This window comes from Lepus europaeus, chromosome 22 (assembly GCF_033115175.1).
Source record: "Lepus europaeus isolate LE1 chromosome 22, mLepTim1.pri, whole genome shotgun sequence".
Taxonomy (NCBI): Eukaryota; Metazoa; Chordata; class Mammalia; order Lagomorpha; family Leporidae; genus Lepus; species Lepus europaeus.
This window is the reverse complement of record NC_084848.1, coordinates 2,200,120-2,227,928: the sequence shown is the minus strand read 5'-3', so window position 1 is coordinate 2,227,928 and position 27,809 is coordinate 2,200,120. Positions and strand designations below refer to the sequence as shown.

At 50.3% G+C, this 27,809-nt stretch overlaps 1 protein-coding gene across 10 annotated transcripts in view; it reads left to right on the top strand.

Moving 5' to 3' along the window:
• The window catches only part of TECPR2 (tectonin beta-propeller repeat containing 2), a 118,078-nt gene that overhangs the window by 76,996 nt on the left and 13,273 nt on the right, over positions 1 to 27,809 (top strand). For 7 of the 10 annotated variants that reach the window (XM_062181162.1, XM_062181170.1, XM_062181166.1 and 4 more), the window contains 2 exons: positions 478 to 711; positions 12,968 to 13,116. In XM_062181162.1, coding sequence (XP_062037146.1) covers positions 478 to 711; positions 12,968 to 13,116 — 383 coding nt within the window. Of the gene's footprint in view, positions 1 to 477; positions 712 to 12,967; positions 13,117 to 23,516; positions 23,741 to 24,071; positions 24,282 to 27,809 lie in introns of those variants that run through there. The other 3 variants (XM_062181165.1, XM_062181168.1, XM_062181167.1) reach the window with 3 other exon arrangements.

The window sequence follows — 27,809 nt, the reverse complement described above, 5'->3', positions numbered from 1 at the left end:
TTATTTAAAATATCCTGGGCTTGTCTCTTGTAACCAGCTGGTATTCCCTCTGCCTGTGTTGGTGACAGCGTGAGCAGCATCTACATCTGGGTGAAGGCAGAGATTGCCAGGGCCAGTGTTACACCGTAGCAGGGTAAAGCCAGTGCCTGCAATGCCGCCATCCCATATGGCTGCCAGTTACAGTCCAGGCTGCTCCACTTTCTGATCCAACCCCCTGCTAATGCACTTGAGAAAGCACCAGAGGGTGGTCTACATGGAAGGCCTGGATGAAGCTCCTGGTTTCAGGCTATCATGGGTATTTGGGGAATGAACCAGAGAATAGAAGATCAGTCTCTCTCTGTCTCTCCCTCTCTCTCTGTCACTCTACCTTTCAAATAAATAAAATCTTAAAAATTGTGAGGCGAAGGCTGCCTTGTGTGTTTTGGGGTGGGGGCTTGGTGAAGCTGTGTGGGTGATCAGCGTGAACCTCTTCTGCAGGAAGCTCCCTGTGGCTGTGCCAGAGCAGCAAGGACCTGTGCAGCATCAGCACCCAGAGCGCCCAGTGCCGCCCTTCCACGGTGCAGCTGCCCCCTGACGCCGAGATGAGAGCCTACGCCGCCTGCCAGGATGCACTGTGGGCCTTGGACAGCCTTGGCCAGGTCTTTATCAGGACTCTCTCCAAGAGCTGCCCCACAGGCATGCACTGGACAAGGCTGGACCTTTCCCAGCTAGGTATGTGTGTGTTCCCCTGTGCCCTGCCTGCTCCAGGATGGTGTTGGTGAGGTGCTGAATTTCAGGAGTGTGCTTAGCTGCTCTCAGGTCAATGGGCTTCTTACTCATGTTTGAGATGCTTCATGCTGCCCCCTTAAGAGCTGGGGAGGTGGGGGTGGGCAGTATGGCACAGCAGGTTAAGCCACTGCCTGTGATACCAGCATCCCATGTGAGCTTAAGTTGGAGTCTTGGCTGCTCTACTTGTGATCCAGCTCCCTACTAACGCACCTAGGCAAGCAGTAACAGATAGCACTGCAGGCAGCAGCTTTACCTGCTATGCCACAGCACTGGCCCCTCAAATACATCATCTTTTAAAAAAAAAAAATGTTGGGGGAGTGATGTCATGGTATACAGTCACCGCCTGTAATGCTGGCATCCCATACGGGTGCTGGTTTGATTCCCGACTGGTCCACTTCCATTCCAGCTCCCTGCTAATTTTCCCCAGGAAGGCAACAGAAGATGACCCAAGTGCTTACATCCCTGCAATCATATGAGAGATCTCGATGGAGTTGCAGCTTCCTGGCTTCAGCCTGACCGGCCCAGCCCTGGCTGTTATGGTCATTTGAGGAGTAAACCAGCAGACAGAAGATCTCTCTGTCTCTCCCTTTCTCTCTGTAACCTTCTGCCTTTCAAATAAATTGATCTTTTTTTAAGTAATGCAATTTGTTTAGATTGATTGATTGATTTGAAAGGCAGAGCTACAGAGAGACAGACAGAGACACAGATCTTGCATCTACTGGTTCACTCCCCGAATAGCTGCTGTGGCTGGAGCTGGACTGGTCTGAAGCCAGGAGCTTCTTCCAGGTCTCCCACATGGATACAGGGGTCCAAGCACTTGGGCCGTCCTCCGCTGCTTTCCCAAGCGAGAACTGGATCAGAAGCCAGGTCTCAAACCGGTGCCCATATGGGATGCCAGCGTTGCAGACAGTGGATTTACATACAATGCCACAATGCTGATCCCAAATAAATAAATACTTAAAAAAAATAGAGTGTTCAGGGCTCATATATTTTCAGATAAGGTTGCCACTAAGAACTGCCTGAAATAGTACTGTTGGTACAGCTGCCTCTGTCACTTGGTCTAAATGTGGGACATAGGTTTGTGACCTTTAAATCTGAAAAAAAAAAAAAAAAGTGGATGTGCACCACACCAGGCTGCAGGCCACGTTTATGTGTCTCCTCAGCATGTGGAGCTGTGCCCAGCACCGGACAGCTGCCCGCACACACGCAGGCCAGTTCTCGGTCAGCAGGTTGGAGAGGCAACGTGCTGCCGTGTGCTGCTTTCCCTGCGGCTCCCTTGAAAGTGACAGCAGAGGCTATTGTGGAGTGCACCATCTGGACAGCATTCATTCAAGTTCCAAGAAAAAGTGAACCCACAGTAGTAGACTATTCTCCAAGTAAATTCTTCTCCTCTCCATAGAGGAGCCTGACTTCTTGGTTTTGGTTTTGGTGCTGAAATCTGGGAGAGACTTTATCTACTTGAGAGGCAGAGTGACAGAGAGAGCTCTCCAGATGCCCTGTAGCAGTTTCCTACCTGGATGGCAGGGATTCGAGCACATGAGCCGTCACCTGCTGCCAGTGTTTTGTGGACCTGAACGGAACAAGTATTCAGTGCCTGAGAACTCAACCATGTGTACTTACTTACTTTAAAAAGAAGAGGAGAGCGGCGCCGTGGCTCAGTAGACTAATCTTCCACCTTGCGGCACCGGCATACTGAGTTCTAGTCCCGGTAGGGCACCGGATTCTGTCCCGGTTGCCCCTCTTCCAGGCCAGCTCTCTGCTGTGGCCCAGGAAGGCAGTGGAGGATGGCCCAAGTGCTTGGGCCCTGCACCCCATGGGAGACCAGGAGAAGCACCTGGCTCCTGCCTTCGGATCAGCATGGTGCGCCGGCCATTGGAGAGTGAACCAATGGCAAAGGAAGACCTTTCTCTCTGTCTCTCTCTCACTGTCTACTCTGCCTGTCAAAAAATAAAAAAATAAAAATAAAAATAAAAAAGAGGAGAAAACAAGGGAGGGAGGACTGGCTGTCTCCCTCCTCCCCCAGCCTAGCTGCATCCTGACATAGGGAGCTTCTGGCAAGAGCCTCTCGCCTCTCTGTGAAGTGGGCGTTGCCCACAGCCGCCTGGGCTGGGCTGGGCTGGGCTGCCCAGCTGCTCCAGCTCGGCCCTCAAGGCCCCTGCAGGCTGCTGGGTGGTGATAAGGCCTGCAGCATGACCAGCTGTGTTGAAGAAGTGAGTCTTGTCCCACAGCTCGGGATGTTCCAGGGCAATGGGGTAATGGTGATTACTCTTTGGGCCTCCTCTGGCTTTTAGACCTAATGGTCACCTTCTAGCTTTCTGAGGTCATTTGCTAGCCTTGTTACTGACCCTGAAGGACCAGACAAGGCTGCAGCTGGTAGTAGCCTGGATGCTGATGCCGGCTGCCCCTACTGCTGGCCCTGAGAAGCCTTTGTTCTGTCTACGGACCCACTGGCTCTGCACCTTTCTCTGTCAGCCCCATGGACGTTGTGCCAGGCTCCATACTGCTGGGACAGCACTGCCTGGGTCTCCCTCCTCCCTCCTGTTTCAGTATAGTCCCCTCAGCACTGCTAGCTGGCTGGTGTGGTCGCTGGCTTGGGGGTGAGTTTAGATGGAGCCATCTTCCCAGATCAAAGCTCAGGTGGTGGTGCCCTCCATGTACTGCTGCATGTTGCCAATAGACTTGGGCTGGGGTGCACCCAGGGCCCCGCAGTCTGGCCCCGCCTGCTGTGCCCGTTCTTGTGCAGGGCGAACCCCTGCCACCCCAGCTGTGGCTCCAGCCGGGTTCTTCGGTGGGCCCTGCACCTGTGGCCCCCTCGTCCTGGGAGCTTTCTTGTCTTCAGCTCTTCGTCCTGCAGGACTTAGCTGAGAGTGCTTCTCCAGCTTCCTCCCATCCGTGTCCCTGTTGTGTTCTCCGCTGTGCCCCGGGCGCTCTGCTTGTTACCTGTCCTCCCTGTCCTCCCATCCGTGTCCCTGTCGTCCTCCCATCCGTGTCTCTGCCGTGTTCTCCGCTGTGCCCCGGGCGCTCTGCTTGTTACCTGTCCTCCCATCCGTGTCCCTGCCGTGTTCTCCGCTGTGCCCCGGGCGCTCTGCTTGTTACCTGTCCTCCCATCCGTGTCCCTGCCGTGTTCTCCGCTGTGCCCCGGGCGCTCTGCTTGTTACCTGTCCTGCCATCCGTGTCTCTGCCGTGTTCTCCGCTGTGTCCCGGGCACTCTGTTACCTGTCCTCCCATCCGTGTTCCTACCGTGTTCTCCGCTGTGCCCCTGGCCGCTCTGCTTGTTACCTGTCCTCCCATCCGTGTCCCTGCCGTGTTCTCCGCTGTGCCCCTGGCCACTCTGCTTGTTACCTGTCCTCCCATCCGTGTCCCTGTCGTGTTCTCCGCTGTGCCCCGGGCACTCTGCTTGTTATCTGTCTCACAGTCATTCGTGCTGACACATAATCTTTTTTTTTTTTTTTTAAGATTTATTTTTTCCCCAGAAACCTTTTATTTAAGGAATACAAACTTAGTTGCATTTCATAAATACAACTTCAGGAACATAGTGGTTCTTCCCACCATCCCCGCCCTCCACCCACCACCCCACCCCTTTTCCTCCTCCCTCTCCTAGTCCCATTCTTCTTTTGTACTAAGATCTATTTTCAATTAACTTTATACACATACAGTTAACTGTTTACTAAGAAAAGAGTTCAACAAATAGAATGGGAAAAAACTTGTTCCTCAGCAGTTGGACAAGGGCTGTTCAAATGCGTTGCATCTCAAAGTGTTAATTTCATGTGTATAAATTACCTTTTAGGTGATCTATTAGTTATCACAGATCAGGGAGAACATATGGTATTTGTTCTTTGGGAGTGGCTTATTTCACTAAGTATGATGATGTCTAGTTTTCATCCATTTTGTTGCAAATGACAGAATTTCTTTTTTTTTTTAACATATCCCATAATTTCGTTATTAGGTCTTCATTTGAGGGAAATTTGGGTTGATTCCATATCTTAGCTGTTGTGAATTGAGCTGCAGTAAACATGGGGTACAGAGAACTCTTTCATATGCTGATTTCATTTCCCTTGGGTAAATTCCCAGGAGTGGGAAGGCTGGGTCATATTGTAGGTCTATATTCAGTTTTCTGAGGTATCTCCATACTGTCTTCCACAGTGGCTGTACCAGTTTACATTCCCACAACGGTGGATTAGGGTACCTTTGTCCTCACATCCTCGCCAGCGTTTGTTATTTGTTGATTTCTGTATGAGAGCCATTCTAACCAGGGTGAGGTGAAATCTCATTGTGGTTGATTTGTATTTCCCTGACGACTAGTGATCCTGACCATTTTTTATGTGTCTTGTGGCCATTTGGATTTCTTCTTTTGAAAAATGCCTTGGAGCCAGCAATGTGGCGTAGCAGGTGAAGCCGCCGCCTGCAGTGCTGGCATCCCATATAGGTGCCAGTTTGAGTCCTGGCTGCTCCACTTCTGATCCAGCTCTCTGCTATGGCCTGGGAAGGCAGTAGAGGTCCAAGTCCTTGGGCCCCTGCACCCATGTGGGAGTCCAAATGAGACTTCTGGCTCCTGGCTTCGGATTGGTGCAGCTCCAGCCATTGTGGCCAACTGGGGAGTGAACCAGTGGATGGATGACACCTCTTTCTCTCTCTCTGCCTCTCCTTCTCTCTCTCTGCCTCTCCTAACTCTGACTTTCAAATAAATAAATCTTTGAAAAAAAAAAAAAAAAAGAAAAATGCCTTTTTAAGTCCTTTGTCATTTCTTAACTGGGTTGTTTGTTTTGTTGTTGTTTAGTTCTATTTTTTTTTTAAATAAACCCTGTCAGAGGGAAACATCCTTTGTTTTTTTTAAGATGTGTTTATTTATTTGAAAGAGTTACACAGAGAGAGGAGAGGCAGAGAGAGAGAGAGGTCTTCCATCCAATGGAAGCATTCCATCCGATGGATTGGGCCATCTTCTGTTGCTTTCCCAGGCCATAGCAGAGAGCTAGATCAGAAGTGGAGCACCAGGATCTTGAACCGGATGCCGGCACTTTAGGCCAGGGTGTTAACCTGCTGTGCCACAGTGCTGGCCCCAGAGTTTCTTGATCTATTTGTAGATTCTGGTTATTAATCCGTTATCAGTTGTGTAGTTTGCAAATAATTTCTCCCATTCTGTCCGTTGCCTCTTCACTCTGCTGAGTGTTTTTTGCAGTGCAGAAGCTTACAAATTTGTTGTAATCCACTTGTTTTGGCTTTGACTGCCTGTGCCTCTGGCTTCTTTTCCAAGAACTCTTCGCCTATGTCAATGTCTTGCAGGGTTCCCCAGTGTTCTCTAATATTTTGATGGTATCGGGTTGTAGATTTAGGTGTTTAATTCTTTTTTTTTTTTTGACAGGCAGAGTGGACAGTGAGAGAGAGAGAGACAGAGAGAAAGGTCTTCCTTTTGCCGTTGGTTCACCCTCCAATGGCCACTGCGGTAGCGCGCTGCTGCTGGCGCACCGCGCTGTTCCGATGGCAGGAGCCAGGTGCTTCTCCTGGTCTCCCATGGGGTGCGGGGCCCAAGCACTTGGGCCATCCTCCACTGCACTCCCTGGCCACAGCAGAGAGCTGGCCTGGAAGAGGGGCAACCGGGACAGGATCGGTGCCCCGACCGGGACTAGAACCCGGTGTGCCGGCGCGTTTAATTCATTTTGAGTGGATTTTTGTGTAAGGTGTAAGGCACGGGCCCTGCCTCACACTTCTGCGTTTGGAAATCCAGTTTTCCCAGCACCATTTGTTGAAGAGACTGTTCTTGCTCCAGAAATTGATTTTAGCTCCTTTGTCAAAAATAAGTTGGTTGTAGATGCATGGGTTGATCCGTGGTGTATCCATTCTATTCCATTGGTCTATCCATCTGTTTTTGTGCCAGTACCAGGTCGATTTGATTATAACTGCCCCGTGGTGTATCTTCAAATCTGGTATTGTGATGCCTTCAGCTTTGTTTTTGTTATGTAAGATTGTTTTAGCTATTCAGGGTCTCCTGTGTTTCTGTATGAATTTCAGCATCATTTTTTCTGTCTCTGAGAAGAATGTCCTTGGTATTTTGATTGGTTTGCATTGAATCTGTAAGTCACTTTCGGAAGTATGGACATTTTGATGATATCAGTTCCTCCACTTCATGAACGTGGAAGATTTTTCCATTTTTTGTGTCTGAGTGGTGGGTGTCCACGCCCTCCACACAGACCCAGCGTCCTTCTAATTTGCGTGGAGTTTCCTCTGCTGTTTTCTCCTTAACTCTTCCCTGAGATCCACTCTCGACACTTTTTTTAAAACTATCTTCCGCTAGATAAGAGCAGTACGCTTCTTCCCTATTCTGCCATTTTGGAAACCTCAAAGATTTATTTATTTATTTGAAAGGCAGAGATACAGAGAGAGAGGGAGAGACAGAGAGAAAGGTCTTCCACTTCCACCCACTGGTTCACTCCCCAAATGGTCACCATGGGCAGAACTGAGCCGGTCTGAAGCCAGGAGCCAGGAGCTTCTTCGGGTCTCCCACTTGGGTGCAGGTTCCCAAGCACTTGGACCATCTTCCACTGCATTCCCAGGCCATAAGAAGAGAGCTAGGTCGGAAGTGGAGCTGCCGGGACTTGAACTGGCGCCCATATGAGATGCCAGCACCGCAGGTGGAGGCTTAACCTACTACACCACAGTGCCGGCTCCACACACACATTGTTTTCACAGGTGCTCACCCACAGAGGACGCAGGGGCTGTGCAGGCAGGGATCAGACGCTTGGCTGCAGTACATGTCCGGTAGGATTTTCGGATGTCAGGGAAGGTTGCTGTTACTTGGAACTGTAGGCTGTGCAGTTCGACTGTATTTGGTTGTCTTACTTGTAATCAGAGAGGAAGCTGCCTGACAGCTAAATACAAGATGGCACCTCAGGACCCCCTCCCGCCCCCAGTTGCCGTTCACCTGAGGGGGTGTGAGGCAGAAGATGGTGGTGTACAGAAGCTGCTGCCGGCTGTGGTTCCCATGGATTCCTCTCTGCGGCCCTCTGCTCTGCTTGCAGAGTTCTGACGCTGAAAACACAACCAGAACAGTCTTCTGGTGGTGGCAGCGGTGCTCCGAGGCCTTCACCGAGAGCCAGACCCGTGCTGCTGCAGGGAGAGTGCAGGGCACGGCCATCGTGGCTTCTGGAAGCCGTCAGCCCTCCAGATCGCAGACAGAAATTTCAGTTTCAAGAATGACTTCAGTAAAGTAACAAGTGACCAATATGATTTTTATCTTTAAGAAAAAATTGCCAAGTCAGTTGTTGCTTTGATATTAAATTAAGGGTTGGGCATTTGGCGCAGCTTTTAGGGCCCCAGGTCTCCGCTCTGCTTCCCATTCCACACCCAGGAGGCAGCAAGTGGCAGCTCAGACACTTGGTCCCTGCCACCCATCTGGGAGACCCAGAGTGAATTCCTGCTCCCCACCTCTACCTCGCCCGGCCCAGCTATTGCGGGCATTTATGGAGTGAATGAATGGATGGGAGAGCTCTCTCTGCCTTTCAAATAAAAATAAAATTTAAAAATTAAAATAATTTTAAGTAATTATCTAGTGAGCCCGGTTGTAGAGGCTGGCTGTGGAATTCTGCAGGGTTGTATTATGATCCTCATTCTGGGGAGAAGGTTTGCATCACCTAGCAGATATCTAAGATGCTCATGACACTCCATTTCCCAGAGACATAAATGTGCTTTATGTCAGACGTTGGGGTGTTTAGCACACTGATGCAATTTTAATGTAATTCGTCTGGTCACAGCATTTAATGAAGAAATACTCAGTGTCAGTTTCTGTTTTTAAATAATGAATGGGATTGTGCACTAAGTTATGTAGGAAAGTGTTTTACAAATAGTAAAACACCACATAAATGCCACTATTTTTTCTAAAATATGTTTTAAAAGTAATCCCAAATGGAAAATATTGCTTTTTGAATAAACTAGTAAAAACTAGTAAACTACCTTTTTTTTTAATTGGGAGAAGAAAATGCAAAGAAAATGTCAGTGTCTGGTAGTCGGGCTGAGTGATGCTTTGGTAACAAGCCAGACGTCAGTGACTCCACATGCTCCCACGAAGGCGGCAGGCGGCTGTCCGTGTGTCCATCTGGCCAGAGATCCTCCAGGTGGTCGCTTGCTGATCCTGCCTGCTCCACTCTGCAGCTCCCTTGATAGGAGGAGCTGCAGGCCCCACAGTGGCTCGTGGCTTCAGTTCACTTCAGAACTGACAGGAGTTCCATGGCCGGAGCTCGTCGCTGGTCTCTGCCCAGCGCCCAGGGAGCATGAGGGAGCCGTGGAGTGTTTGAGCAGGCAGTAGCCACTCCATGCATCCTGACCATCCTGCAGCCTGGATGAGGGAAGGCCTGGTTTAAATGTGTTCATTCTGATTTGTGTTTTCACACTGAGATGTGTGTCCCAGCAGCCTTTTCTCTTTGTCTAAAAGAACACTCACCTTGTCATGGAAACTCCTCGTCCTACTGGCAGTATTGTTTGGTACTTCCAACTCTGACACACCAGCCCCTGGGTTTTTTTGTTTTTTGTTTTTTGTTTTCTAAGATTTATTTTAGAGGAACAGGCTCTGTGGCACAAGAGATTAATCCTCCGCCCGTGGTGCCGGTATCCCAAATGAGAGCCGATTCTGGTCCCGGCTGCTCCTCTTCCATCCAGCTCTCTGCTGTGGCCTGGGAAAGCAGTAGAAGATGGCCTAAGTCCTTGGGCCCCTGCACCCATGTGGGAGACCTGGAAGAAGCTCCTGGCTTCGGATTGGCACAGCTCCAGCTGTTGTGGCCATCTAGGGAGTGAACCAGAGGATGGAAGATCTCTGTCTTTGCCTCTGCCTCTGCATCTCTGTAACTCTGCCTTTCAAATAAATATTTATTTGAAAGATCTACAGAGAGAGGTAGAAATAGAGGGAGGTCTTCCACCTGCTGGTTCGCTCCCCAGTGGCCGCAACAGCCAGAGCTGAGCTGATCTGAAGACAGGAGCCTGGAGCTTCCTGTGTTTGTTCCACTTGGGACATCTTCCACTCCTTTCCCAGGCCGTTAACAGGGAGCCGTATTGGAAGTACAGCAGCAGGAACTCAAACCAGAATCCATGTGGGGTGCTGGTGCTGCAGGCTGGGGCTTTAACCTGCTGTGGCACAGTGTAGGCCCCTGGCTCCTGTTTTTGTCACCATGTGACAGCATCACTAGATGCTGCTTGTAGATCCTCTTCGGGCAGGATGAAGACTCCAGCATAAAACTTGTTTTTAATTACCATGTCTTTGCTGTTGAACATAATGTAATTTGTAAATTTTTTTCCTATTTATTTATTTGAGAGGTAGAATTACAGACAGTGAGAGGGAGAGACAGAGAGAAAGGTCCCCTGTCCGTCAGCTCACTCTCCAATGGCCGCAATGGCCGGAGCTTCTTCCTGGTCTCCCATGCAGGTACAGGGGCCCACGGACTTGGGCCGTCCTCTGCTGCTTTCCTAGGCCATATCAGAGAGCTAGATTGGAAGACGAACAACCGGGACTAGAACTACCGCCCATATGGGATGCTGGCACTGCAGGTGGAGGATTAACCTGTGCCATGGTGCCAGCCCCATTTTTTTTTTTTCTTTTAAGATTTTTATTTATTTATTTGAAAGAGTTACAAAGAGAGAGGGCGACACAGAGAGATCCTCCATCCAAGGTTTACTCACCAAATGACCACAACGGCCAGGACTGGGCCAGGCCAAAGTGAGAAGCTTCAATCTGGGTCTCCCATGTGGGTGGCAGGGGCCTAAGCATTCAGGCCATCTTCCACTGCTTTCCTAGACACATTAGCAGGAGCTGGAAGAGAAGTGAAAGCAGTACCCTTATAGGATACTGGCTTTGCAGGCGGTGGCTTAACCCACTATGCCCTACTGCCAGCCCTGCAAATCTTTTTATTTATTTATTTTTTCTGACAAGCAGAGTTAGACGGTGAGAGAGAGAGAGAGAGACAGAGAGAAAGGTCTTCCTTTTTCCATTAGTTCACCCCCCAAGTGGCCGCTATGGCCGGTGCATTGCCACCGGCACGCTGCGCCTATCCAAAGCCAGGAGCCAGGTGCTTCCTCCTGGTCTCCCATACGGGTGCAGGGCCCAAGGACCTGGGCCATCCTCCACTGCACTCCTGGGCCACAGCAGAGAGCTGGACTGGAAGGAGAGCAACCGGGACTAGAACCCCATGTGCCGGTGCCGCAGGCAGAGGATTAGCCTAGTGAGCCACGGCACCGACCTTTGCAAATCTTTTTATAAGTAAGGTTGGGTCTGGCACTGTGGCACAACAGGTTAAGCCACAGCCTGCAGTGCTGGCATCCCGTTTGGGTGCTGGTTCAAGTACTTGCTGCTCCACTTCTGATCCAACTCCCCGCTGATGGGCCTGGGAAGGTAGCAGAAAATGGCCCAAGCCCCTGGGCATCTGCACCCACATAGGAGACCGGAAGGAACCTCCTGACTCCTGGCTCTGGCCTGGCCCAGCCCTAGTCGTTGCAGCCATTTGGGGAGTGAACCAATGGATGGAAGACCTCTCTCTTTCTGTCTCTCCTCTCTCTCTCTAATTCTCCCTCTCAAATAAATAAATCTTGAAAAACAAATTAAGTTTAGCATTCCAAGGAATCCGAATCCCATGGTAAGACTTTGTATACAAGAACAAGACGGGGCCAGCGCCACGGCTCACGTGGCTAATCCTCCGCCTGCGGCGCCAGCACCCCGGGTTCTAGTCCCGGTCGGGGCGCCAGATTCTGTTCCAGTTTCTCCTCTTCCAGTCCAGCTCTCTGCTGTGGCCCGAAAAGGCAGTGGAGGAGGCCCAAGTGCTTGGGCCCTGCACCCACAAGGGAGACCAGGAAGAAGCACCTGGCTCCTGGCTTCAGATGGGCGCAGTGCCGGCCGTGGCAGCCACCTGGGGGGTGAACCAATGGAAAAAGGAAGACCTTTCTCTCTGTCTCTCACTCTCTCACTGTCTAACTCTGTCAAAAAATATATATATTTATTTGAGAGGCAGAGTTAGAGAGGGAGAAACCAAAAAAAGGTCTTCCATTTGCTGATTTACTCCCCAAATGGCCACAGTGGCTGGAGCTCGGCCAATCCGAAGCCAGGAGCCAGGAGCTTCTTCCGGGTCTCCCACGTGGGTGCAGGGGCCCAAGTGCTTGTACCATCCCCCTTGCTTTAATGCTCCCCAGGAGCATTAGCAGGGAGCTGAAAGTAGAGCAGCCGGGACTTGAACCAGTGCCCATATGGGATGCCAGCTTGCGCAAGCAGAGGCTTAACCCATTACGCCACAGCCTTGGTCCTAAATGAATTATTTAAAATGGGCAAAATACTTGAATGGGCACTTCACAAAATAAGATACACAAATGGTTCAGTAAAACATTCTCAGCATCATTTATTAGCAGAGACATTCAAGTTAAAGCCAAGACAAGCACATACTTCACATGTGAAGAAGGTGCACAGGTGAGCAGTGAGGGTTTGCATCCACTGCTGGTGAGCAGGTACAGTGGTACACACTGAGGAGACCGGCAGTTTCCTGAACTGGGAGATGTTTATCTACTTTATGGCCCAGCAATTCCACCGCTACACATTTATTTAAGGAAAAGTGGAAATGGCCCAGATGCCCAACAGGTGAATGGACACGCTAGCTGTGGTATTTACATGCAGTGGAGTAATACAGAAGTAAAAAGAGTGGCAGCATGGCTAAATGTCACGTTGTTCTGGAAGGAAGCCAAGCAGAGGGGAGTGTGTATTGTGGTTCTCGTTATGTGGCCTGCAAACAGCTTGAACTGACCTGTGGTGATAGAAATCAGTGCAGTGGGGCTGGCAGTTGGTCTAGCAGGGACATTAGAGGACCTGGGTTTGATTCCCAGCTCCTGTTGCTGTCTTCAGCTTCCTGCTAGTAAGATCCTGAGCGGCGGTAGGGTCCACACTGTTGTCATTGCTGGGTGCTTTGGGGCACGGGCTGATGGAACTTGGGCTGTTCTGCCCACAGCCTGGAATAGGTGGTGCCCGGCAGGTGTGTCCAGAGGCCTTTGTCACTCCTGTGTCACGGTGTCTCAAGCCCAGTCAGGTACACTCAGGGGTCAGTTGACTCAGCATCAGAGTTCCTCTGGGAGTGCAGCCTCATTCCTCCCTTGGAAGTAGAAATCAAAGTTCACAGATTAAATGAAAGATGAGTCATTCTACAGAAGTTATTACAGTATGTACTGCTCCTTTATTTGTCTTCAGGGGCTGTAAAACTGACAAGCCTGGCGTGTGGAAATCAACACATCTGGGCGTGTGATTCCAGGGGCGGGGTCTACTTCCGCGTAGGAACCCAGCCTCTCAATCCCAGTCTGATGCTTCCGGCCTGGATCATGATCGAGCCCCCTGTCCAGGTAAGCCAGAGCGCAGTGGTGGGAACTTGCTTCGAGGTGAGGTGGGAGGTGTTAGGAAACTGTTCCTGGGGATGGGGACCACAGCCTCTCTGAAGGGGGCCCCAGAGTCCGTGTCATCCCATGCAGGAAGTTGATCGTTGTAATGTTCAGAGCTGAGCACATTAAAGATTATTTGAGCCACCACTTGGATTTTTTTCTCCTTGAAAATATTTTGTTGCTGATTTTTTACAAAATGAACATCATTTTTTAGAAATGTCAAGCAATACCCAAAAGCATAAAGAAATTGATAGTCACTTAAGATTCTTGCCATGAAGTTAGTGTTCGTTCCATCTGCATTTTCTGAGTGCCTCTCTTGCTTTGGGGAGAAACTCTTAGCTTCCTGACCACCCCATTGCTCCCCAACTCCTGCCTTATTTCTCTTTACCGTGTATTCTACATGGTTTCTTATTTTTTTAAATATTAGTTAATTAATTTATTTGAAAGAGTTACACAGAGAGAGGAGAGACAGAGAGAGAGAGAGAGAGAGAGAGATCCTCCACCTGCTGATTCACTCCCAAACTGGCCGCAACAGCCGGAGCTGTACTGATCCAAAGCCAGGACCCAGGAGCCTCTTCTGGGTCTCCCACGTGTGTGCAGAGGCCCAAGGACTTGGGCCACCTTTCACTGCTTTCCCAGGCCATAGCAGAGAGCTGGATCAGAAGTGAAGCAGCCGGGACCCGAATCTGTGCCCACATGGTATGCCAGCACTGGAGGCGGCAGCTTTACCCACTACGCCACAGCGCCGGCCCATTCTTATTGTCTTGAAATCACAAGCAGATCAGATTTCGGGGCATTATTAGCTACCCTAGGCTTGGTTCCAGCGCTGAGTATATTTGCATTGAAATTTATAATGAGGGGCTGTGATTTAATAGGAGTTACTTACTCAGACTCCTGCTAGTCTCTGTTTTGTGACTTTATTGGCAGACATGGGGCAGGAGAGATTAGTCATTGAACAAAGAACCCTTAAATGGAGATAGGAAAGAAAGAAGAGTTTGGGTAAATGCCTTTGCGTGACTCTCATACGTTGGCCTCCAGGAGCCCTCAGTGATGAGGCCACAGAGGAAGAGGCAGGCGTGCAGGGCAGGGCTTGGGGACACCAGTCCCGTGGACACTGGCGTGATGTGATGGGAGACTTACCTCTGCTTCAGCCTTCCGAGATCACTGCTTGGTGGCCATGCCGCAGGGAGCTGCGTGTCCTCACTGGTACATCTTCCTTCTCCACCTTATGCAGGGGGCAAGTTGAATTTGGGATGGCACCACCTTGTGCATGGTAAAGCAGACATGCAGTGGCGTGTAATGAATTGTGGTACCTGCCGTGCTTTTCCTCTGCACGCGGGGAGTAGACAGTCGCACCAGGGCAGCCACCGCCCCACGGAGAGGATTGTCAGCACCGCTAGTGTGCCGTGATGATGGACAGCAAGCTGACTTTCAGTTAGTGTCGTTGTTCTTAGATTCTCTGGTCACCTTCACCCAGGTGGACTCCTTTGTGCATCATTATCAACACACTTCTTTTTTTTCTCTTACAGTAGTTTTATATTACTTCTTTAAAAGTTGTAATTCAAGGGTGGACGTTGTGGCACAGCAGCTGTGCTGCCACTTGGGACACTCACATTGCATATCAGAGTGCCTGGTTCAAGTCCCAGCTCCACTTCAATCCAGCTTCCTGCTAACTGCACCCTGGGGTGTAACACATGATGGCTCCAGTGTTGTTAGTGTACTTACAGAGTTGTGCAACCATCACCGTTACCCCATTCCAGACATTGTCATCACTCCAGCAAGAAGCACCTAGCCCATCAGCAGCTGCTCCCTTTCCTCCTGGAGCCTCCAGCCCCCTCAGCCCATGGCAGACACTGACCTGTTTTCTGTTACTGTGGAGTCGCTGCTTCTAGGCACTGCATATAAGTGGAGTCCCATGGGGCCTTTTCTGTCTGACAGCTTTCTTTCACTTAGTATCGTGTGGTAGCCTGAGCAGTTCTTCATGATTGAACGACATTCTGATGTAAGACTGGACCGCGTTTTCTTTATCTGCTTGTGGCGCTGAGGACCTTTGGGTTCTACTGTGAATACTGCTGCTGTGGACATTTGAGTACAGATTGTGTAGACACGGTTTCATCCCATTTGGTATATGCTGTAAATGCAATGGCAGGGGCATGGTGATTCTGTTTAACTTTTGAAAAAATATTTATTTATTTATTTATTTATTAGAAAGGTAGAGTGACAGAGAGGGAGAGACTATCCATCTGCTGTTTCACTCTTCACATGTCTGCATTAGCCAGCGCTAGACCAGACTGAAGCCGGGAGTCGTGGGCCGTCACCTGTGGCCACCCAGGCACATTAGCAAGAAGCTGGATCAGAAGCATAGAGTAGCTGGGACTCAGACTGGGCTCCGTGATCGTGGCATGGGATGCAGGCATCCCAGGTGACAGCTTAACCCTCTGCCCCACAGCTCCTGTCCCCTGTTTAACTTTTCAAGAAACTGCCAGATTGGTGTCTACTCATTTTACATTCTACCAGAAGCATGTGAGGATCCGAATTTTTCTACTTTCATTCCCCCAATTTTTTTCTAACTCTAGCCATCCTAGTAGGTATGAAGTGATATCTCATTATGGTTTTGATTTGCATTTACCTAATGATTCATGATATTCTACACCTTTTTGTGTGGCTTGTTGGTCATTTTTATATATCCTTTTTTTAAAAATTTATTTATTGGGGCCCAGCCCTGTGGTGTAGTGGGTAAAGCCACCGCCTGCAGTGCCAGCATCCCATATGGACACTGGTTCAAGTCCCAGTTGCTCCACTTCCAATCCAGCTCTCTGCTGTGGCCTGGGAAAGCAGTAGAAGATGGCCCAATTCCTTGGGCCCCTGCACCCTTGTGGGAGACCCAGAAGAGGCTCCAGGCTCCTGGCTTCAGATCGGCACAGCTCCTGCCATTGCAGGAGAGTGAACCAGTGGATGGAAGACCTCTCTCTCCCAAGTGACAGCTGTGCCCCTGTGCCAAATGCCCCTTTCTCGTCATTTAACCAGGCTGTCTCTTTCTTGTTGATTTATAAGAGTTCTTTATGTATTCTGATACTAGGCCATTATCAGATACATGACTTGTAAGTATTTCCTCCCCCGACTGCCTTTTCACTTTCTTTATGATGTCCTTCAATATCAGGGTTTTTTGTTTTTTGTTTGTTTTTTGTTTTTTGACAAGCAGAGTGGACAGTGAGAGAGAGACCGAGAGAAAGGTCTTCCTTTGCCGTTGATTGATTCACCCTCCAATGGCCACCGCGACTGGCACACCGCGCTGATCCGAAGCCAGGAGCCAGGTGCTTCTCCTGGTCTCCCATGTGGGTGCAGGGCCCAAGCACTTGGGCCATCATCCACTGCCCTCCCAGGCCACAGCAAAGAGCTGGCCTGGAAGAGGAGCAACCGGGACTAGAACCTGGCGCCCATGTGGAATGCTGGCGCCACAGGCGGATGATTGACCAAGTGAGCCATGGCGCTTTCCCCAAGGGTGTTTTTTTTTTTTTTTTTTTTTTTTTTTTTTTTTTTTTTTTTTAATGACGTTTGGTTTACTTAGTTTTCTTTGCGCTCTTGGTGTCCTATCTAAGAACTATTGCTTGATCTAAAGTCACAGATTTATATTTTCCTTTAGGAGTTTTATAGTTACAGGTGTTTAATAATTGTAGGTGTTTTATCCATTTTCAGTTAGTTTTTTTTGACAGGCATAGTTAGACAGTGAGAGAGAGACAAAGGTCTTCCTTCCGTTGGTTCACCCCCCAAATGGCCGCTACGGCCAGCGCGCTGCACCAATCCAAAGCCAGGAGCCAGGTGCTTCCTCCTGGTTTCCCATGGGGTGCAGGGCCCAAGCACTTGGGCCATCCTCCACTGCCCTCCCGGGCCACAGCAGAGAGCTGGCCTGGAAGAGGAGCAACCAGGACAGAATCCGAGGTGCCGGCAAGTGAGCCGTGGTGCCAACCTTTTTTTTTTTTTGACACATTAGTTTTTTTATATGGTGTAAGATAAGTGTTAAAATTCATTCATTCTTTCCCATGTGGCTCTCCAATCTGTACCAGCATCATTTACTAAGAAGATTGTTTTTCTTCATTAAATTGTTTATACACTCTTGTCAAAACCAATTGATCATAAATACGAAGGTTTATTACTGGACTCCTAGTTCTGTGCAGTGATCTGTATGTCTCTCCCTATGCTGTACTGTCCTGATTTCTTAACTGTGTCATATACTTTGAAATCAGAAAGTACGAGTTTGCTAACTTTTCCAAGATTATTTTGGCTATCCAGAGCACGTGCTATATCAATGTGAATTTTAGGATATGTTTGTCAGTTCTTGCTCCCTCCTGCAAAAAAAAAAAAAAAAAAAAAAAAACCAGTTGAGAGTTTGAAAAGAATTACAGTTAGTCTGTGGCTGCTTCTGGCAAGTGTTACCAGCTCATTGCTAAGTCTTCCAGTCTAGGAACATGGGTTGCCTTTCTACTTGTTTAGGTCTTTAGTTCCCTTCAATAGTGCTCTGTAGTTCTTGGAGTATGAGTGTTGTACGTCATTTGCTAAATGTGCTCCTAAGTCCTGTATTGTTGGTGCTAGTGGAAAGAATTTTTTCTACATTTTACTTTTAGATCGCGTATCGCTACTGTAGATTTTTGTGTTTTTTCATCACTGACAACCTTGTTCACCTTGTTTACTACATCTATCTAATAATTTTTTTTGTAGATTTCTTAGAATTTCGTGTGTATTCATACAAGATCATGTCTACCAATAGAAATAATTTTACTCTTCCTTCCCTGTCTGGATGTCTTTTATTTCATTGTTGTTCTGACTATAACTTCCAGAAAGAAATAGCAGGAGTGGGCATTCCCCTCTTGTTGCTGATCTTAGGGGAAGAGCATCTACTCTTCTGCCATGAGATGTGATGTTAGCTGTGTGTTTTAACGGTTTACTTTATTTACTTGAAAGGTAGAGTTAGAGAGAGAGATCATCTGTCTACTGGTTCATTCCCCAAATGGCCGCAAAGAGCCAGGAGCTTCATCCTGATCTCCCACAACCCATATGGAACCCACAGAGGTCCAAGCACTTGGGTCATCCTCCACTGCTTTCCCAGGCACATTAGCAGGGAACTGGAGTAGAAGTAGAGCAGGAGCCAACGCTGTGGCTCAGCAGGTTAATGCCCTGGCCTGAAATGCCAGCATCCCATACGGGCGCTAGTTCGAGACCCGGCTTCTCCACTTCCGATCCAGCTCTCTGCTATGGCCTGGGAAAGCAGTAGAAGATGGCCCAAGTCCTTGGGACCCTGAAACCTGCGGGGAAACCTGGAAGAAGCTCCTGGCTCCTTGCTTCGGATTGGCACAGCTCCGTCCGTTGCAACCATCTGGGGAGTGAACCAGCAGATGGAAGACCTCACTCTCTCTCTCTCTCTCTCTCTCTCTCTCTCTCTCTCTCTCTGTATAATGCTAACTTTCAAATAAATAAATAAACCTTAAAAAAAAAAAAAATGAGGCGCAGCCAGGGCTTGAATCAGCATCCACATGGGATGCTGGCAACACAGGCAGCAGCTTAACCCATTACACCACAGCGCAGGCCCCAGCTGTGTGGGCTTTAAAGACACTCTATGGGGCCCGTTGGCTAAAGGCCCTGGGCTGCAGCACCAGCATCCCACATGGGCTCCGGTTCAGGTCACGCCTGCTCCACTTCCTATGCAGCTCCCTGCTAATGTGCCTAGGAAAGCAGCAGAGGAGGCCCCAAGTCCTTGGGCCCCTGCACCCACGTGGGAGACCCAGAAGAAGCTCCTGGCTTCTGGCTTCAGATTGGCCCTGCTCTGGCCATTGTGGCCATTTGGAGAGTGAACCAGTGGATGGAAAACCTCTCTCTCTGTGTTTCTACCTCTCTTTGTAACTCTTTCAAATAAATAAAATCTTTAAAAAAAAAAAAAAGAATACTCTTTATTTGGTTAGGTTTCCTTCTATTCTTGTTTGTTAAATGTTTCGTTGTGAGAAAGTGTTGGGTTTTGTCATGCTTTTTCTGCTTCTAGTAAGATAATCATGTGGGCTCTTTATAAATACATTACAAATGGCTGGTGCCGTGGCTCAATAGGCTAATCCTCCACCTGCGGCGCCAGCACACTGGGTTCTAGCCCCGGTCGGGGCGCCGGATTCTGTCCCAGTTGCTCCTCTTCCAGTCCAGCTCTCTGCTGTGGCCCAGGAGGGCAGTGGAGGATGGCCCAGGTCCTTGGGCCCTGCACCCGCATGGGAGACTGGGAGAGGCACCGGCTCCTGGCTTCAGATCAGCGCGGTGTGCCAGCCACAGTGGCCATTTGGGGGGTGAACCAACGGTAAAGGAAGACCTTTCTCTCTCTGTCTCTCTCTCTCTCACTATCCACTCTGTCTGTCAAAAAAATATATAAAAATAAATAAATAAATAAACACATTACATTGACTGAGTTACATGTGCTTAACCACATTTTCATTCCTGGGACAAATCTTACTTAGTTGTAGTGTAAAAATCCTTGTAAATGTTGCAAGATTTGGTTTGCTATTTTATTGAGGATTTTTGTGTCTGTATTCAGGAGGAATATCAGCCTTTGGTTTTCTGTCAATGTGTTTGATTTTGATTTTTTTTTTTTTTTTTTTTTTTGACAGGCAGAGTGGACAGTGACAGAGAGAGACAGAGAGAAAGGTCTTCCTTTTGCCGTTGGTTCACCCTCCAATGGCCGCCGCGGTAGGCGTGCTGCGGCCAGCGCACTGCGCTGATCCTATGGCAGGAGCCAGGGGCTTATCCTGGTCTCCCATGGGTGCAGGACCCAAGCACTTGGGCCATCCTCCACTGCACTCCCTGGCCACAGCAGAGAGCTGGCCTGGAAGAGGGGCAACCGGGACAGAATCCGGTGCCCCAACCGGGACTAGAACCCGGTGTGCCGGTGCCGCAAGGTGGAGGATTAGCCTAGTGAGCCGTGGCGCCGGCCTCTTGATTTTGGTATCAGGCATCATGGAGCATATTGGGAAGTAAGCTCTATTTTTTGGAGAAGTTTGTGAAGGATTGGTGTTGATTTTTTTTAAGCCTTTGTGAGAATTCATCAGCATACCCGTGTCAACACAAGCTTTCTTTGAGGGAAGCTTTTGTGTGTTTTGTTTTGTTTTGTTTTTAAACATTTATTGTTTTGTTTAGTTTTTAAAGATTTATTTATTTATTTGAAAGAGTTAGAGATCTTCCATCTGCTGGTTCCCTCTCTAATGGCTATAATTGCTAGGGCTGGACCAGGCCAAAACCAGGTCTCCCACATGGTAGCAGGGGTCCAAGGACTTGGGCTATCTTCCATTACTTTCCCAGGCATATTAGCAGGGAGCTGGATCAGAAATGGAGCAGCCAAGGACATGAGCTGGTGCTCATTTGGGATGCCAGCATCACACATGGTGGCTTAATCCACTGCCACAATGCCACCCCTGAAGGAAGTTTTTTGACTACTGATTTAATCTCTTTCCTTGTTATGGTTCTATTCAAAACCGTTTTTATTTCCTCTTGATTCAGTTTCAAAAATTTATGACTCTCCAGGAATTTATTTGTTTCATCTGTTATCTAATTTTTGGCACCCACTTGTTTGTAATATTTTCTTTTTTAAAAAAATATTTTATTTATTCATTTGAGAAGGTAGAGTTACAAACAGAGAGGGAGAGGCAGAGAGAAAGGTCTTCCATCTGCTGATTCACTCCCCAACTGGCCATAGCGCCAGAGCTGGGCGGATCCGAAGCCAGGAGCCAGGAGCTTCTTCCAGGTCCCCCACATGGGTGCAGGGGCCCAAGCACCTGAGCCATCTTCTGCTTTCCCAGGCTGTAGCAGAGAGCTGGATCAGAAGAGGAGCAGCTGGGACATGATCCAACGCCCATATGGGATGCCCCCGCCACAGGTGGTAGCTTAGCCTACTATGCCACAGCGCCGGCCCCTTAGAGTAGTCTCTCCTTTTTTTTTTTTTTTTTTTAAGATTTATTTATTTATTTGAAATTATACAGAGAGAGAAGGAGAGACTGAGAGAAAGAGGCATCCACATGGGATGCCAGCACTGCAAGCAGTGGCTTTACCCACTGCACCACAGCACCAGCCCATAGTATTATCTTTTTTATCTCTGTCCAGCTGATAGTAATATCCCCTGTTTCATTCCTGATTTTAATAAATTAAGTCAACTCCTTTTTTCTTAGCCAGTCTACCTAAGGTGTCTCACTGGTTTCTTTTTTTTTTTTTTTTTTTTTATCTTTTTAAAAAATCTGTCGGTATTGCATCTGTGTTCTTTTTTTTTTTTTTTTTTTTTTTTTTTTTTGACAGGCAGAGTGGACAGTGACAGAGAGAGACAGAGAGAAAGGTGGTCTTCCTTTTGCCGTTGGTTCACCCTCCAATGGCCGCCGCGGTAGGCGTGCTGCGGCCGGCACACCGCGCTGATCCGATGGCAGGAGCCAGGTGCTTCTCCTGGTCTCCCATGGGGTGCAGGGCCCAAGCACTTGGGCCATCCTCCACTGCACTCCCTGGCCACAGCAGAGAGCTGGCCTGGAAGAGGGGCAACAGGGACAGGATCGGTGCCCCGACCGGGACTAGAACCCGGTGTGCCGGCGCCGCAAGGCGGAGGATTAGCCTAGTGAGCCGCGGCGCCAGCTTGCATCTGTGTTTTTTTTTTTTTTTTGACAGGCAGAGTGGACAGTGAGAGAGAGAAACAGAGAGAAAGGTCTTCCTTTTGCCGTTGGTTCACCCTCCAATGGCCGCCGCGGTAGCGCGCTGCGGCCGGCGCACCGCGCTGTTCCGATGGCAGGAGCCAGGTGCTTCTCCTGGTCTCCCATGGGGTGCAGGACCCAAGCACTTGGGCCATCCTCCACTGCACTCCCTGGCCACAGCAGAGAGCTGGCCTGGAAGAGGGGCAACCGGGACAGGATCGGTGCCTCGACCGGGACTAGAACCCGGTGTGCCGGCGCCGCAAGGTGGAGGATTAGCCTAGTGAGCCGCGGCGCCGGCCTGCATCTGTGTTCTTTATTCTCCCATGCGTTCTTGTGCACATTGCTTTGCTCAATAGTGATGTTCCTCTGATAGCTCCAGGCAGTGTGTGTCACGATTCCCATGTGCCTGTGTAAGAGCTGCAGAGTTGTGGGGTTACAAAGTGTGTGGTCCCAGGGCTGGTTTGCAGGATGGGCTGTGGCAAAGATCGTGGCTGTATGGATTTGAGCTCACGTGTGCTTTGCCGCCCCTGTGCCGGCAAGTCAAGTGTGATGCAGGAATCTGGCCAGACAGTGAGCCCAGGGCAGCCAAGGGGCCGGAGCTGTGCTTGCTCCAGTGTTCGCCTCTCTGCAGCCACCAGGCCATATGGGCACCAAGCAGTGCAGTTGGACTGAGGATGGTGTGAAACCACAAGTTCCTGGTCACGTCTCCCCCAGGTTAAAATACCCTGGAGAAAGCTTCCCTTGGATGCTCTGTACTCTAGTCGATGGCTTTCCCAGGAAGTAATCAGATAGAATACGTTCACACGAAGGCCCTCGGAGCCGTGCTCTGAATGAAGCAGTGATTGCCAGGCGGGCTGCCGAGCATCCGCCGCTGTGGCACTTGTGCAGAGTCGAGCCACCTCCGCCTGTTCGGCTAGCCTCTTAGTTCTGCGGAATTCACGGAAGTTTTTTCACATTGGCTCGGGGTGGGGCTGGGGGTCAGGTTTTCCATCTGCGCAGGCCGCTCTTCACACTGCAGTGTTGCAGTCACTTCCCCGTCCTCGGCCCCGTGTTCACCCCACGGAGAAATGTCAGGAGCAGTTCCCACGCTTGGAGGAAACGCCTCTCTCAGATCAGCTGAGCGCCTTGTCCAGCATCACCACCCTGTGAGTAGGGACTCAGAATGGGCCCAGGCTGGCCCCCTCCTAGGGGCTGCCCTGCCCTGGGACCAGCTGCTTAGTTTATGAGGTCAGAAATCACAGTGGGCCGGCGCCGCGGCTCAATAGGCTAATCCTCCGCCTTGCGGCGCCAGCATACCGGGTTCTAGTCCCAGTCGGGGCGCCGGTTCTGTCCCGGCTGCCCCTCTTCCAGGCCAGCTCTCTGCTGTGCCCCGGGAGTGCAGTGGAGGATGGCCCAAGTGCTTGGGCCCTGCACCCCACGGGAGACCAGGATAAGCACCTGGCTCCTGGCTTCGGATCAGCACAATGCGCCGGCCGCAGCGTTCCGGTGGCCATTGGAGGGTGAACCAACGGTAAAAGGAAGACCTTTCTCTCTCTGTCTCTTTCTCACTGTCCACTCTGCCTGTCAAAAAAAAAAAAAAAAAGAAAGAAAGAAATCACAGTGGACTCTGAGGGACTTCACCTTGTGCTAAGCCTTTTTTTTTTTAATGATTTATTTTTGTTTATTTGAAAGGGAGTGACAGAGATCGTCCATCCTCTGGTTCATTCTTCAAATGGCCACAACAACCTGCAAAGCCAAGAGCCAGGAACTCCCTCCCGGTCTCCCACATGGGTGACAGGGACCTAAGTGCTTGGGCCATTATCCACTGCCTTCACAGGCACATTAGCAGGGAGCTGGATGGGAAGTGGAGCAGTTGGGATTCAAACCAGCATACTGACATGGGATGCCGGTGTCTCAGGTGGTGGCTTAACCCGCTCTACCACAACACCAGCCTCTGGCTAAGGCTCTCCAATCCTCAACTCGAGAAGTTGGTATTCCTGTCCCCACCTGACAGAGAAGAGAACCCCAGCTCTAAGAGGTTTAGAAAGTTGTTGAGGCCTCACAGTTACCAGGGGCAGCTGAGATGCAGACCCAGGTATGTGACACCCCAAGCTGACTTCCCTCCGAGGCCTGGGCCAGGATACTGGCTGCAGGAGCCGTAGGGGACCACGGTGTCATGGCAGCATGTCACAGGCTGGGACCACACACTGGGTGTTAAGGGTGAAGCCTGTGTGCGTCTTTGTGCAGAGGAGCCTGGGGAAGCAAGTCCAGGTGCCAACAGCACGAAAAAGATTGGCAAAGTCCGGAGAGTTGGAGAGGAAGTGGAACCCACCCGACCTGACTGTCACCGACACCTTTCTGCTTGGCTCGTTTCTGCGGTGGCTGGAGCTGCTTCACCTGCCTGCAGGGAGTTTGCAGCCGGAACAGCACGGAAGCAGGTGATCCCGGCCAGAGGGCACCTGCGCTGGAGCCGCAGAAATCCTGAGATGAGCTGCGGCTTCTCTATTTTTGTCTCCTGTTCTCCTCTCTGGTAGAACCTCCTCCTGTGCTAGTTTTGGGGGGAGTTTTAACAAAGTACTGAAAACAAATGACTCAGTTTTCAGACTTGCTACCATTTGGAACGATTTGGAGAAAATATTTATAGTTGTGTTTAGCATCTTGCAAGTTTGGAGTGTGCTGTTGCAGTCAGAGAATTTTCTGAACATTTTGAGGTTCCTCTGAAGCCAGCAGAGTTGATGAAATGACCCTTCTCAGTGCTGGGGTCCTGAGGGAGGAAGAGGGTCTTCAGGCTGCCTGCCCCCGAGCTGCCCCTCCCCCTTTGCCCCTTGAGCAGACCCTGCTCCTTCGGAAGCCTCATGTGGCAACAGCGCCGGCTTCCAGCTTCCTCTGACCAGCTGGTGCCTGGGAACTTCCATCCACTTGCTCATGGCCTAAACAGCCAAGGATGGTCCAGGCTTCAGCTTCCTCTTCCCAGCTGAGGCCTGGCAGAGAGGAGCTTGGAAAGCACGGTGGATATAATTGCAAATAGCCAGACCAGCATTTAAAAAACTAATGTAAATCCAGCTACTTGGGGTATTTTTAGTTGTATGGACAAGAAAAAGCAAACTTCAGAATGTGATGGGGACAGTGCTGTGAGAGGGATTGCCGTGTGAAAGCATACTGCACAGCCCAAGGGCCAAGCTGCCAGCTGCAGTGGCTGCAAACCATGTGGGCGCCAATTCAAGTCCTGGCTGCTCCACTTCCTACCCAGCTCTCTGTTAATGTGCCTGGGAAAGCAGTGGAAGGCAGCCCAAGTGCTTGAGCCCCTACACCCACGTGGGAGACCTGGATGGAGTTCCTGGTCCTCAGCCTCCCCACCTCCTCTCTCCCCCTCCCCCTCCCCTCCCCCTCTCCCGCTCCCTTTTCCCCTCCCCCTCTCCCTCTCTCCCTCTCTCCCTCTCTCTATCCTCCCCCCTCCTCCCCCACTTTCCCTCCCTCCCCCTCTAACTCTGCCTTTGAAATAAATTAATTAATCTCAACAAACAGGACACCAGAACAGACCCATTGGAGGCGTTTCACTCGCTTGACTCCCATCTCAGGGAGTGCTAGGCCCGGTGTTACTCTCCCTCTTCTCACCTAGCAGGAACAGGTCCCTCTGAGCAGAGTCAGACAGCCGGGAGCAGGGGATGCCCACACACCAAAAGCCAAGCTCTGTGGGTGCAGCCGAGCGCCTGCTTCACAGAGTTTGGGGGTGTCCTGGAGTAGAATTGCTGAGCCATGGGGCTGCTTCAGCCAGACCCCTCTTATACCTCGTTGAGGCCACTGTGGGCTAAATCCCTCTCTGTGCCCAAGGAGAGCAGCCTTGTCTCTGGACCCAGCTGTTTTCTTGTAGGAGCGTCCTGGGGCCAACAGAACAGAATGTTACATGCCAGAGCAGTGGACACAAGGGCAGCATTTGCTGTGAGGAGCATGCGTTTGATGAAAACAGGACACACACAGAGAGTGGTCAAGTGGTGCTCTGTGGCTCATGTCTTTTAAGTTGCCTTTATTTTCTAATGTCATATGGTAAAAGTATTCTTTGTGGAATATGCACTCCATAACTGTAATACTCTACTATGGAACAGTCTAGGGAAATAATAAGAAATGTTCCCAGTGCTGCTCGTGTTTTGAGAGTGAAAAGGTGCCTGTGCCCTACTCACAGTGAGATTGTGTGCTGAGGAGAGGGGGTGGCAGCTGTGCTGTGGTAGTGTCTGCCGACAGGTGGTTACACCTACAGGTGTCGTGAGTGAGTACAGTGCACTCCGAGCAGCCACTTGAGGTCACGCCGGGACTGTTCTGGGCTGAGAAGCTTCCGAGGGGGCCTTGCCACTCAGCAGAGCCACCACACAGCCTTGCTGGGCTCGGCTCCTCCCCTGGGGACTGGAGGAGTGGGAGGGAAGCCTCTGGAAGGGGGTCTGCTCCTGCCAGGCCTGCAGGATGCTCGGTGTGCTGTCCGGGGGTTGCATCCAACTTGTAAAACAGCTGCAAACCCCCTGGAAGCGGGATGGACTGAGCACAGGGCCGAGGCTGCGTGGCTGCTCACCTTGTCTCCAGCGTGGACAGGAGGCTGACGTGCGTGTTCTACAGGGACTCACCTGTTGTGGTCTGTGTGTCTCGCTCCTGCTCCAGGCCACAGAAACCTGAGTCCCCCCAGCCTTCCCAGCCCTTCCAGTGGCTTCACTGTTTCCTTTTTTTTTTTTTTTTTGGATTTATTTATTTATTTGAAAGAGTTACAGAGAGAAGGAGAGGCAGGGGGCGGGGAGGTCTTCTATCCACTGGTTCAATTGGCCACAATGGCTGGAGCTATGCCAATCTGGAGCTTCCTCCAGGTCTCCCACGTGGGTGCAGGGGCCCCAGGACTTGGGCCATCTTCTGCTTTCCCAGGCCATAGCAGAGCTGGATCGGAAGTGGAGCAGCCAGGACTCGAACCAGAACCCATATGGATGCCGGCACTGCAGGCGGCGGTTTTACGCACTACACCACAGCGCTGGCCCTTTCCTTTTATTTTTTTAACTTTTTAATTTTATTTGCTTGGAAGACAGACATTTCCTGTCCCCTGGCTCATTCCCCAGATGTCTGCAGCAGCCAGGACTGGGACAGGCGAAAGTCAGGAGACTGGAACCTAAGCAGAAACCCAGCTTCTGGAGCCATCACCATGCAGAGGGAGCAGAGATAAACAAGGCCGTGTCTGGGGTTAAGATAAATGTCCTGGGGCCAGCACTGTGGTGTAGCAGGTTAAGCCGCCATCTACAGTGCTGACATCCCTTATAGATGCTAGTTTGAGACTCGGGTGCTCCACTTCTGATCCAACTCCCTGCTAATGCACCTGGGAAAGCAGAAGAAGATGGCTCAAGTGCTTGGGCCCCTGTACCCGCATGGGAGACCCAGATGAAGCTCCTGGCTCCTGGATTCAGCCTGGACCATCCTTGGCTGTTGAGGCCATGAGCCAGTGGATGGAAGTTCTGTCTTTCCTTTTCTTTCTGTAACTTTACCTTTCAAGTAAATAAAATAAATCCTTTTTACAAAAAAAGAAAAAGGTAACTGTCCTAAAGAAGAGAGGGCAGAGGATTCCAGAAACAGCCCTGAAGGAGGTCGATCTCGTGGTCCAGCCCTTGGGTTCCTGGATGCTGAAATGTTTGAGTTGGACTTTGCTGGCTCCGTGGATTTTCAGTGACCAGCTTGCAGCTTGGCCCCGTGTTCCTGAGCGGGAAAGGTGCCGTCTGTGGTGCTGCAGCCAGGACGGGGCCTGTGGAGGACCATTCTGAGCACCTCAAGACCTTAGCCTCTCGGCCTCTAGGCACTAAATAGCAGCCCCACATGAGAACCTCTGGGAGTGCAGGGCACAGAAGGGACATTGTGTGAAACAAGATTCCGTATGTCCTTTGGGTCCGGGTTTGGAGGACCTGTTTATTGGCAGGAAGTAGGGTTTGTTGATGAGCATGAGTTAGGAGGGGCAGCACAAGGGAA